We start from the raw sequence: 12839 nt of genomic DNA, 5'->3' as shown, positions 1-12839 counted from the left end.
TTGAAAAGAAGTTGTCAATGAGAGTTGCTGAAGTTCTGGTTATTCTAGTGGGTTTAGAAATGAGTGGCAGGAAGGAAGCAGAGAGGAATGTCTCTAAAAATTCATGTGTGGAAATATTAATATTACTCGATAAAAGATCATAATTAAAATCTCCCATTATTATACACTTTTTGTTTTGAACAGAATGATGATTTAATAAATTATTCAATGAGTCAAGAAAATCAGTATGGTTGCTTTGAGGTGGCTTATAGATAACTCCTAAGATGATTTTGTATTTATATCGGTCAGTAATCTCGATAAACAACGTTTCCAACGATTCACTTAAAAATGACATGTCTTCAATGACAACATAATCAAAGTGATTCGGTACAAAGAATGCAACGCCACCACCTATTCTATTTTCACGATTTTTTGAAAGCATATCATAACCAGGTAAAGAAAACAAAATGTCATTTTTGTCTGAAAGCCAAGTCTCAGTTAAACCTAATATTGTATTTTGTGGAACTCGAGTATTATCAAGAAACATACGAAAACGTTCACAATTCTTATTTAAACTTCTGATATTAAGGTGTAATAGGGATAGGCAGGAGTCGGGCAAACTTTTGAAAACATTTTTTGCTAAGTTCTCAGTGTAATATTTAGAGGAAATAAGACCAGAAGCATTATCATTTGGATCCAAATCACATTTCAACTCATCATATTTATCACAAATCTCTTGACTAAGATCATCAAAATCATTAGAAATGATCGACATTATAATCAAATGTTATTTACAAGGAACATATAGACAAGATAATATTTACTTAATCTTGGCCATGTCTTCTCGAGAATGAATAATGATAGGAGATGCCATATCTTCCTTCCTCAAGTATATCCTTCCATTATATGTCTGTAGTGGTTTTCTTATCATCAAACACTGATTTCAACATGATCAGAGCTTGATCACTTTATTTTACATTGATCATGCAAAGAGAGCTGATTTACAACTTAATTAATTCTTTTCATGGAGCACCTCTCAGTTAGCCTATTCAACTTGATTCTCCTGTCTATCTCTAAGCGGATGTTTTTCTCACTTAGCAACGACTAGCCAATCAGATTTAAGCTGAGAGCAACCTCATGGTTAATTTTTACACTCCAACACACGCGGTAGAAAGTCTTCACCTAGTAAGGACATGTACAATTTCTGCTAGTCATTTTTCTTTGCAACACAACAAATAGCTCTTACTTTGGATTTATTTTTCATCATCAGGATTTCAAGTTCTTCATTTTCCATCCTTTTGATTTTGGACATATGTAAATATATATTCATCGCTTGTGTTATCCAAGTGGACAGCGTGTAATATTTCTAGGAGAACATCTCGTGTCACGATTACCCTATTCGCGACGCGTTTCGCTGAGGCCTCACGTGCGCGGTCGTTCTTCATCGCGACATCGTTCTTCATTCGCATTTATCTTGTTTATGGACATCGCATTAAAGGATCCCGATGAATTAATCGCCACTTGATTTTCTACATTTTTGCCTTCGCATAGAGGACCTCAGTGCTGGTGAGTCAATCAGATATTTTTATGTTAAGAAAGTTCTCATTTCCTACAATTTGGTGACCCCGACGTGATTTTCGAGACGCAACAATTTTCATCATGAATCAACAATCAGCTAATCCAGCTGCTGCGGTATCGCATGTCGCTGCAGTCGCCTTAAAGCTTCCCCCATACTGGCCGAACGATCCCGCTGTATGGTTCGCTCAAGTACAAGCCCAGTTCATGACGAGGGGAATTATTTCAGAGGAGACTCAGTTTGCGTACATTGTGTCTGCACTTCAACCTGAGATTGCGCAGGAAGTCAGGGATATTTTAATGAACCCTCCTAAGGACACACCGTACTCGCACCTCAAAGCAGAATTGATTCGCAGGACATCAGTCTCGGAGCAGAAAAGACTCCACCAGCTACTTACCCAAGAGGAACTAGGGGATCGAAAACCCTCCCAGTTATTACGTAGAATGGAACAACTGCTTGGAAGTGATCATCTTGATGAAACAATCTTCAAACAATTATTTTTGCAGCGACTTCCACATCATGTCCAGACAATTCTAGCGTCAAGCCGCGACGACATGAAGGTGACACAGTTGGCAGACTTGGCTGATAGAATCATTGATATTGGTTCAACAAGTACTGTTTCTGCTGTTAGTTCGCCCTCGTCTTCTACTTCTAGTTCAGAGTTGTCACAACTTCAACAGCAAGTAGACAGACTTACATTTCAAGTGCAGTCATTGACTACGCAACTTCAACATGAACGTGGTCGATCTCCAAATAGGCGCCCTCAACGTCCAAATACTCATTCAAATAGACAACGTAGCAGGAGTAGCAGTCAAAAGCGTCCTCTCTGTTGGTATCACTGGAAACATGGTGCAGAAGCTCGCAAGTGTACACCGCCATGTAACTTTAATCACGCTTCTTTGTTTTCGAGTGATTCTCAACAGCCTTCTTCCAACACCCATGCTCAGGGAAACGACAGAGCCAGCCGGGATTAAGAGCGACGACTCGTGCTGGTGCTAAGAATAAGAATGGTCGCTTGTTCTACATTCATGATCGGATCAGTGGTACTCAATTTTTGGTAGATACTGGAGCGGAAGTCAGCATAATCACGCCATCTGCAGTTGACAGACAACGGCATACACATTCAGAGTTCACATTGGAAGCGGTTAACGAGTCTCGCATTCGTACGTATGGTGAACGCTCCATCACTTTGGATTTAGGCCTTCGAAGGACTTTTCGTTTTGTTTTCGTGATTGCCGATCTTCCTACACCCATTATTGGAGCCGATTTCCTGGATGAATTTGGACTGGTTGTAGATGTTAGGCATCGAAAACTTATTGACTCCACTACAAAGCTCACGATCGACGGCATCCGTGCTCCACTTCACACGCAGTCTGTCAGTCCTATGTTTTCACGTTCATCGACTACAGGCAGTGATGAGTATAACGCCATCTTAAAGGAGTACCCAGACATCACTCGTCCTGACTATCGCCCCAAAGCTGTCAAACATTCTGTTACGCACCACATTGTAACGACAGGACCTCCATGTTCCGCACGTCCACGTCGTTTAGCTGCTGATCGCCTGACGATAGCACGTTCTGAGTTCGAACATATGCAGGAACTGGGGATCGTTAGACCGTCGAGTAGCAATTGGGCATCCCCGCTCCACATGGTTCCCAAATCTACACCAGGTGATTGGCGCCCATGTGGGGATTACCGTGCTCTTAACGCTCGAACTGTACCAGATCGCTACCCAGTCCCACATATCCAGGACTTTACAGCATCATTGAATGGCAAGAAGATCTTTTCGAAGATAGATCTCATCAAGGCATACCATCAGATACCCGTTGAACCATCTGATATACCGAAGACGGCAATTACCACACCCTTCGGACTCTTCGAGTTTACGCGAATGCCTTTCGGACTTCGAAATGCAGCCCAATCCTTCCAGCGTTTGATGGACGAAGTGGTCAGGGGCTTGCCTTTTGTCTTTGTGTACATCGACGACATGCTAGTTGCTAGTGCAACAGAGGAAGAGCATAAGGAACATCTCCGACTTCTTTTTGCTCGCCTTCACGAGTATGGTATTGTGATCAACCCTGCCAAGTGTGTGTTTGGTGTGAGCTCTCTCATCTTCTTGGGACATCACATCAGCGCAGATGGCATTCGACCCCTCGAGAAGCGCGTGGAGGAGATCCGCGAATTTGCTCGTCCTTCTTCTATTCGACAGCTCCGTCGTTTTCTAGGACTTGTCAATTTTTATCGACGATTTATCCCCAAGGCAGCAGCTATCCTCGCACCACTTACCGACATGCTCCGTGGTCAGCCGAAGAGATCAACCAAGGCAGTTGAGTGGACGGAAGAGCGCATCAGTGCATTTGAGCGTGCGAAGGAGGAACTTGCAAATGCTGCTTTGCTTGTACATCCTTCGACAGATCTCCAAACTAACTTGATGGTTGATGCATCAGATGTAGCAGTCGGTGGCGTCCTTCAACAGTACGCTGATGGTATTTGGAAGCCAATTGCGTTCTTTTCACAGCGACTCAAACCTACCGAAATAAGATACAGCACTTTTGGTAGGGAATTATTAGCTGTTTACCTCACGATTCGCCATTTTCGCTATTTCTTAGAGGGACGCGAGTTCACAGTCTACACAGATCATAAGCCATTGACCTACGCTTTGCGATCAAAGCCTGACCGTCACTCTCCAAGAGAAATCCGCCAGCTAGACTATATCTCGCAGTTTACATCAGACATACAGCATGTACACGGTGTAGACAACACAGTAGCTGATGCCTTGTCTCGACTGCATGTGGATGCTCTCCACACATCATTTACTGTTGATTTTGATCAGATTGCAGCCGACCAAATTGATGATGAATGGGAAGAGATACAGAAATCAACTTCACTGACATTTAAGCAAGTACCACGGCCTTCAAGCGACGGAATGATTTGGTGCGATGTCTCTACAGACCACGAGAGACCTTACGTCCCGAAGAAACACCGCCGCATGGTATTTGAAGCGTTGCATAATATGTCACATCCTGGTGTACGCTCTACCCAAGCAATGATTACTTCACGTTTTGTTTGGCCAAGTATGAACAAGGACATACGTACGTGGGCTCGTTCATGCTTATCTTGCCAGCGCTCTAAGGTCCATCGACATATCAAGGCACCACTTGGAACCTACACTGCGCCAGACGCCAGATTCAGTCATATTCATGTAGACTTAGTCGGTCCATTGCCTTCGTCAAATGGATATTGTTACATGTTAACCTGTATTGATCGGTTTACAAGATGGGCCGATGCTTTCCCAATATCAGACATTACAGCAGAGACTGTCGCCAAGACACTTGTGCATGGGTGGATTTCCCGATTTGGCGCACCCTCAACCATCACCACGGACAGAGGTAGGCAGTTTGAATCGCAACTCTTCCAAGCACTCACTTCACTTCTTGGGAGCTCTCGTACACGCACCACTGCGTATCACCCTGCGGCCAATGGTATTGTGGAGAGATTCCATCGTCAGCTCAAAGCAGCACTTCGAGCGCAATCTGATCCCAGCAAATGGCAAGAGTTTTTGCCTATCGCACTTTTGGGCATACGCACAACGGTAAAAGAGGATCTTGGATGTACACCAGCAGAACTGGTGTATGGAACTACACTGAAGGTTCCAGGTCAACTGGTGGCACCAACGACTCCGGACTCTTTCTCCAACCCAGGCGTTCATCGCCTTCGCAACTATATGATTGACATCAACCCTGCACGAACGCGTTCTCAAACTACTACATCGCATGTTCCACCTGATTTGCAAGATTGCTCGCATGTATTTATCAGGTGTGATGCTGTCCGGCCATCACTTCAGCCGCAATATGATGGACCTTACAGAGTTGTTAGTAGGACGCCAAAGTTTTTCATTTTGGATGTGAAAGGGAAGAATGATTCCGTCAGCGTTGATCGTCTCAAGGTTGCTCATCTGCCATCTACTACAAGCATGGACAATTCAATTCAACATCATGCATCATTATCATCGCTACCTACTCCTACTGCCTCTACTCCACCGGTGCGGACAACCAGATCAGGTCGCCGCGTCCATTTTCCAGCTCGTTTTGCCCAGTTTTCCAATGGATGAAAGGACATCTTACATTATCATGGGACCAATGCTTTGTATCGATCAACTTAACTCTTGTTCGTTGATCTAGGAGGGGAGTATTGTAGTGGTTTTCTTATCATCAAACACTGATTTCAACATGATCAGAGCTTGATCACTTTATTTTACATTGATCATGCAAAGACAGCTGATTTACAACTTAATTAATTCTTTTCATGGAGCACCTCTCAGTTAGCCTATTCAACTTGATTCTCCTGTCTATCTCTAAGCGGATGTTTTTCTCACTTAGCAACGACTAGCCAATCAGATTTAAGCTGAGAGCAACCTCATGGTTAATTTTTACACTCCAACACACGCGGTAGAAAGTCTTCACCTAGTAAGGACATGTACAATTTCTGCTAGTCATTTTTCTTTGCAACACAACAAATAGCTCTTACTTTGGATTTATTTTTCATCATCAGGATTTCAAGTTCTTCATTTTCCATCCTTTTGATTTTGGACATATGTAAATATATATTCATCGCTTGTGTTATCCAAGTGGACAGCGTGTAATATTTCTAGGAGAACATCTCGTGTCACGATTACCCTATTCGCGACGCGTTTCGCTGAGGCCTCACGTGCGCGGTCGTTCTTCATCGCGACATCGTTCTTCATTCGCATTTATCTTGTTTATGGACATCGCATTGAAGGATCCCGATGAATTAATCGCCACTTGATTTTCTACATTTTTGCCTTCGCATAGAGGACCTCAGTGCTGGTGAGTCAATCAGATATTTTTATGTTAAGAAAGTTCTCATTTCCTACATGTCCAAAGGAACTTGAAGCCGGCCTTCTTCCTTTCCACGTTCACTTCTCCCAAGAGAGCTCGAGTTGCAGGGATCAGGTTTTCATTGATGAAGATCTTCCCAGCTGGTGCTCCGTGGATTCCAACATCTTTCGTCGAAACGCTTCTCATCTGTCGCCTTCCTTCGTACACAGCATTCCGAGATCGGCGATTCGTAAATCTCACGATGATGGGTCTCGCACCTCGTCAATCTTTAGGGGAACCAATGCGATGGGCGATGTCGATGTCACTCTTCATGATCGTCTGATCCACCTTCTGTGCCACCTTGAGTGCTATCTCCTCCGGATTTTCGTCCTTCTGCTCCGGAATACCCGCTATCTCGAGATTCACCCTGCGATGATACTGATTCAGGTCTCGAACTTCACCACTCAGGTCACCAACTCTCTCCTCCAGATTTCTGTTCTTTGCTTTCAACTCCTTATTCTCATTTTGCAGTATCTCCACAGTAACCTTCAGTTCATCATACTTGTCACTCAGGAACGACAGTGACTGTAGAATTCCTGTCTGTCCTTCCCGAACATCATGGAGCGCAGATTCTAAGAGCGACAGCTTGCCGGTGAGCGTTGAAGAGAGCCTCGATATCTCATCCTTCAGATCAGAGAGGGCATCTGACCCAGTTTTTGCTGAATTGTCTTTCCTCGGTACGTGGCGCCATATCCGGGAAAGGGGCTGTTGCTTTGTTACGTCACTGGCATAAAGAGCGCACTGGAGACAGGAGGATGATGCGTATCTATGGTGAATACCGTTTGCGCACCCTTGGATACGTGAATTTTGTTATTGTTTCTAGGCTGGAAAAGGCGAAAAATACATCAAACATCCGACGATAACACGCGGGTGATTAAATGAGACGATAAAATAGTTACACAGCCGCAGTCCCTGACGAATGCCGAAACAGATGATATAAAAAGAATGACACCTTTCTAAGAATTGACGGAAAAACACTGTGAAATTCAGGAGCCCGCAAAAAGTATGTCCACCTCCTAGTATCTCCTAGTCTTCTTGAAATCATTCGTCACCTTTTTGGTTAGTGACGATTTTTGGCAGCCAATACTCTGTTGTATTTCTTTATAGTCAGCTTGGACTTATCAGTTGTTCTCAGAAATTGGGCAGTTATTGTTACTCTTTAGCAGACTTTGATTGATTTGTCAAGTCTACTAATTGTTTGCTAGATATCTAGAGAAGATATGTGAATGCATTTATTGGTGCTTATTTGTGCTCTTTTTGACATGAAAACAATTGTTTAGAGCAGATAGAAATTAATTGATGGTCACGATAGTGAACATAATGCTGACTGCTAATTTATCTTTCTGGAATCTCCTGAATGGATATTTAATTACCTTATTTAGGAAATTGAATAATTTATGCATTTTATATTATGAATTTATTTCTGACTTGATGACAATATTTAGGCAGTCCTTTTTAGGACTCTTGACAGTCTGAATATTTAATCAAATTATCTAGTCAGAGAAATTAAATTACTGCATTGATAAATTTATTCTACCAACGTGGAAAAGGCTAGTGTCAGATTTTCAATCTCTAAATAGAGATTATCTTTTGGGTCAGTAACATTTGGCATAAAACTGTCAAGTTGTTCTGGAATGTGTGTTGTTTTGGTATAGCTTTGAATATTGATCTGACTTTGGGATTTTTCCACATTGGTCGTTTAAAGGATATTTATTGATAGAGACGTTAACTCAATTCTAATTTCAGGATTAATGACTTTGATTATTTATTTACATTTCTTACATCATATACAAATAGGATCACACTAAACAAAGCTAGTCATCATGAGTGTTCGGATGTTAAGATCACGTGTTACATAGGTGTCAAGCATGCTATTCCCGTAGTTACTAAGACCAGAATACTTAATGTTATTAAGATCAGAATACTTAATGTTATACAGATCAGAATACTTAATGTTATACAGATCAGAATACTTAATGTTATACAGATCAGAATACTTAATGTTATTCAGATCAGAATACTGAATATTAATTCTGATAATCTGACAAATACAATGTAACTAGAATATTGATTCTGACATTAAGATTACAAGGTAATCTATGTAAATAATCAATGAAATGTAAATACCTGATTATCAATCAGAAAGCATTGGTAAACAACTTGTAAATAATCTAAACTCTCTGTGCAGTCATTCATATGTTTTATTAAGAATACTTGATGTTTATAGTCATAGACTGAAGTAAACTCAGTTTATAGATGAAGCTCAATTCTTCATTTAGAGTATTGACGCTGTATTAATAGATGGTTGATTTAGTTACAGTGAAATAGGAATAATTGCTTAGGTGTTGGTCTTTTCGACTTGTTTTCACTTAGCTGTATTCTCAGACAGCAGGGACAGGGTTAAGGTTTCCGGTAGGCTTTAATGCTAAGAAAGGTACTATGTGAGTCTATTCTTGAACCCGTGATGATTAGAGATATTTACGGATTTCTGAGGCTTTTCATCACACAGAATGTTGGATGTTGTTACAAACTTCACACCGACAAAGTGAGTGGAAGTTTTGTAGGCGCTGTAAGGCTGGTAAACAAGGCCCGTTGAGAGGTTGATAGGATAAGGATATTATTGGAGATTGGTGTGTTGTATTGGGTTAGTGACATTGGATGGAGAAAGTTTATGAGTAACTGCTGGCAGTTTAGATAGGATTACTCACATAAGTCAGAACGACAGAGAAGAACCATTGGTCCTGGAACTTTTGTGGAGAGTAGATTACAGTCTTAAGTTGAAATAATTCTTAGAGAGAACACAACTCTACGGAGTATAAAGTACAGAACTAAGTAGGATGTAGTATAGCTACAGCTCGATATTTACAATTGATACGGATTATTGCTTAGTGTATTTAAAACAGTGAATACATAGGATTTATTAAGTTAGTAATTAATTATTATTCTATTTATCATTCTATCAATTTAAGAGTGACATGCACAGACTTACATTTAAGTTATTTACTATGTAGAGTACGTTATACAATTTTATATCGCTCATTCCATATTCAATGAATTTTTATACTTATGCAAATTGATGTAAATATCCAAATTTTATCGTTGAAATGTTTCAGAATTGTTAACTTCAAGTTTTCTTATATTAAAGTTCAGTTGAACTTTACTTGTTATTTCTTAGGAATCAGTAATTGGACTTGCACACTTGAATAGAAGGAACATGATTAGTGACCAGTGTTTGTTGAGAATGATGAATCCAATAAATTGGATTTGTTGTTAAGTCTTAGAATTAGAAATGGTGATCAATTGATTAGTGATGATTGATTGATGATGTGATTAGGGATAATAAGTACCGTACAATTAGTTTAAGCATCATTTGAATTAGGTTTCTTAGTTTATTTTTAGACCAACCTTGTATATTGCAAGAAAACGGAACTCGTCATCGAGCTTGGAAAACTACGCTTACCTAGTGAGACCCAGTGATAGAGCCTGTGCAGACCGGCAGAGATAGCGCGATCTAGCGCGCGCTAGATCGCGCTATCTCTGCGGTGTGGAAGGTACAACGTCGTTTCGGTCCGCCCAACAGCGAGCCACGGCGAGCCAAAACGGCGTGCCACTGGAGCACCTCTTGGGGGTGGTCCACGAGAGATAGCGCGGTCTAGCGCGCGCTAGATCGCGCTATCTCTGCCGGTGTGAACCCGAGCTACGATAGCACGCCGGAAGTCATCTACACGCGGGGAATTTTATACTCATTCTATTTTGGTGCGATCTGAATCTGAATCGGTACAACTCAACACTCCTAATTTTATGGAGTAAAACGCGTCGGAACATCGTGAAAATAGAAATATAGTAATTAATTAATGCGTCATGGCAACAGGACCTCTCAAAAAAGGGGGTGCTACGATAGACCGCCCACGGTCCCCCCTTGCGGTGTGAACAGCCTCATAAAGAGCAGATTTGAGAACTGAGGAAGAGACTAGAATGATTGATTGCGAAGCAAGGACTGACCGCTTCTATGATTGCCTATGTGCATACAACTGCACGTGTGTGATGTGGATATGCCTGATCGTGTGTGTGTGTAGAACACGAGGCGAACAAACGTTTTGTATGTGAGTGAATAGAGATTTGGTTCATGGCTAACTCTATCGATGAAAGATGAGAAATATTATGGTTATATCTCACTTAATCACTCAGTGAGTAAACTCACCAGTTAAATTCTGCTGTGAAGGTCAGGACGCTGGAGTATGACAGAAGTCTTGTGATGGGAGAAAAGACGGTTTTCTTCAGATCTTCGGAGCTCCTTCAACCTCTGTGGTTCTGGCAGAATGGAGAGGCTAGAAGTTGGCGGTCGATGCAAGAAGTTGGACCAATCACGGACCTCGTAATAGAACTCAGATATTATGGATCGTGAGATGGCTATTCTGATTGGTGGTTCACTAGCTCTTTAAAGTTCTCATCGAAGAAAAGTTTCTTCATTACGGTCAAGTGTTAAATTATGCTTGGCTAAGAGCTCAATAACTCTATAAACTATTGTGGTGGCAGCATACTATTTTTGAAAGGTTATTTTGATAGGGTCTCACATTACATTTTTGGTGGCACGGCGGTGGGATGGTCTTTTCAAAGAACCCCTCCACTTAAAAAAAAAAAAAAAATACCAGCACATTTTTGTCTGCTAAGTAGTAGAATGATCTGTATTAAGTATATAAAAATTTTGCTATTATTATGTATAGTTGTGTACGGTACTAGTAGATATTTAGGAATGTATTGTTTAAGCTATAATAAAGAAGTTGTGTTTTGAGTTCCTTATTACAAGTGTGCATTAAATAAGTTAAGATTGAATAAGGAAAATGAGCATTTATATGTCCTGTGGACATAATAATAGTGAATCAATCACTGTAAATAATAAGGAAATCTATTCCTTTTACAATGTAAGGGTATGTGTGCTTGACATGATAAAAAAGTATTATATTAAACCAGAAATAAACAAACATCCAAATATATCAAAACTATAACACTCAATATGGTGAAACCAAGCGTCGAGCTACAGTCTGAGTAAGCAGCTGGATAGAGGGGAGAAGTTGCGGAGGCTGAATGGTTGAAATGACACTGACGCTGGATAGGTTCTCACCGTGAGGCTCGTAGAGGCAGAACTGGAGGTCTCAAACAGTCTATATGGTCAGGAACTCACCTACCCAATCTGACTTCACTTTGGACAGATGACTTGGTCCTGGAGAGAATGCTGAAAACTTGTTGCTGAAGTTTCGGACTAGGCATCGACAGCTAAGGATAGTCTACAGGAACTAGGTCAGGCAATTAGGGAACTGACTTGCCTGGCATACCCAGAGCGGAGCATTGATGCTGGAGAGGCTTGCTCGTGGACACTTTTCAGAAGCAATTGACGATGGTGAATTCAGGGCCGCCATTTTTCCGAGCTCACCCCAGGACGCTAGATGAGGCGATGGCAGCTGTACTGACAAATGGAGTCTTTTCTACAGACGGAGAAGGCAGGAGAGAGGAATAAGCCACGTCACGTCGGAGCAGTAGGGGATGGAGCGCAGTCGTCACCTGCAGATGAGAGAGTAAAGGAGATAGAAGAATTAAAGTCAAGCCCGCAATGCGAGAAATCAGACTGATGATAGAACAGAAGAGTGTGAAAAGGATTGGAGGCTAACCATGAGTTGTGTACTTCAACTGGAGAAGCTGGACACATCAGTCATGATTGCAGCAAAGTGGAACAGAGAGGTCCAGAGAACTAGGTGTTCAGATGGAGGTAGTGAATCTTTCGAGAAGCTAACTAAGCTGGAACAGATGTTGATGAGATTATTGGAATGGACTTCTTACAGGAAGCAGATGAAACTATTGATTTTGAATGGATGATGTTGGGTATCAACTCACCTTGGAAAATTGTGCTGGACATGTCCACTTGAATGCTGATGGGTTATCCAGACGACCTTGCACCGATTGCCGACATTGTAGGAGATTTTAGAAGACTGGAAGTGAAAGAGAAGAAAATAGACTTTATTTCTATTTGATTGTGAATCTGTGACATTAATTGAATTTATATTATTGTTTTTCGATAGTGAACTATATTGGATTCTATCGTGCTTGCTTAACACGAGATTTTGACATGGAGGCTGGAGAGTGTGATGAAAAGGAGATGTCTACCATAACATTTACGCCAATAACTGAAGAGGAAATCAGGAAGGCACAGTTACAAGATGGAGACATAAAGCATATTTTGAGATGGAAGGAAATATGCAGTGAGCGACCGAGCTGGAAAGATGTTTCGCACCTATCATCAGCTACTAAGGTTTACTGGGTAAACTGGACTTTGCTAGAGGTACAAAAAGGTGTCTTGATGAGGAGATGGGAATCAGAAGATGGGAAGGAGA

At 41.4% G+C, this 12839-nt stretch overlaps 1 protein-coding gene across 1 annotated transcript; it reads left to right on the top strand.

The window, feature by feature from the left end:
- The first annotated feature begins 1638 nt into the window (after nt 1-1638).
- On the top strand, nt 1639-2529 carry LOC135154178 (uncharacterized). Its single transcript, XM_064099487.1, has one exon. It carries the CDS (start codon nt 1639-1641, stop codon nt 2527-2529), a length of 891 nt encoding a protein of 296 aa, XP_063955557.1.
- The last annotated feature ends 10310 nt before the right edge of the window (nt 2530-12839 follow it).

This window comes from Lytechinus pictus, chromosome 5 (assembly GCF_037042905.1).
Source record: "Lytechinus pictus isolate F3 Inbred chromosome 5, Lp3.0, whole genome shotgun sequence".
Taxonomy (NCBI): Eukaryota; Metazoa; Echinodermata; class Echinoidea; order Temnopleuroida; family Toxopneustidae; genus Lytechinus; species Lytechinus pictus.
Note: the sequence above shows the minus strand (reverse complement) of the source record. Positions and strands in the feature narration are given on the sequence as shown.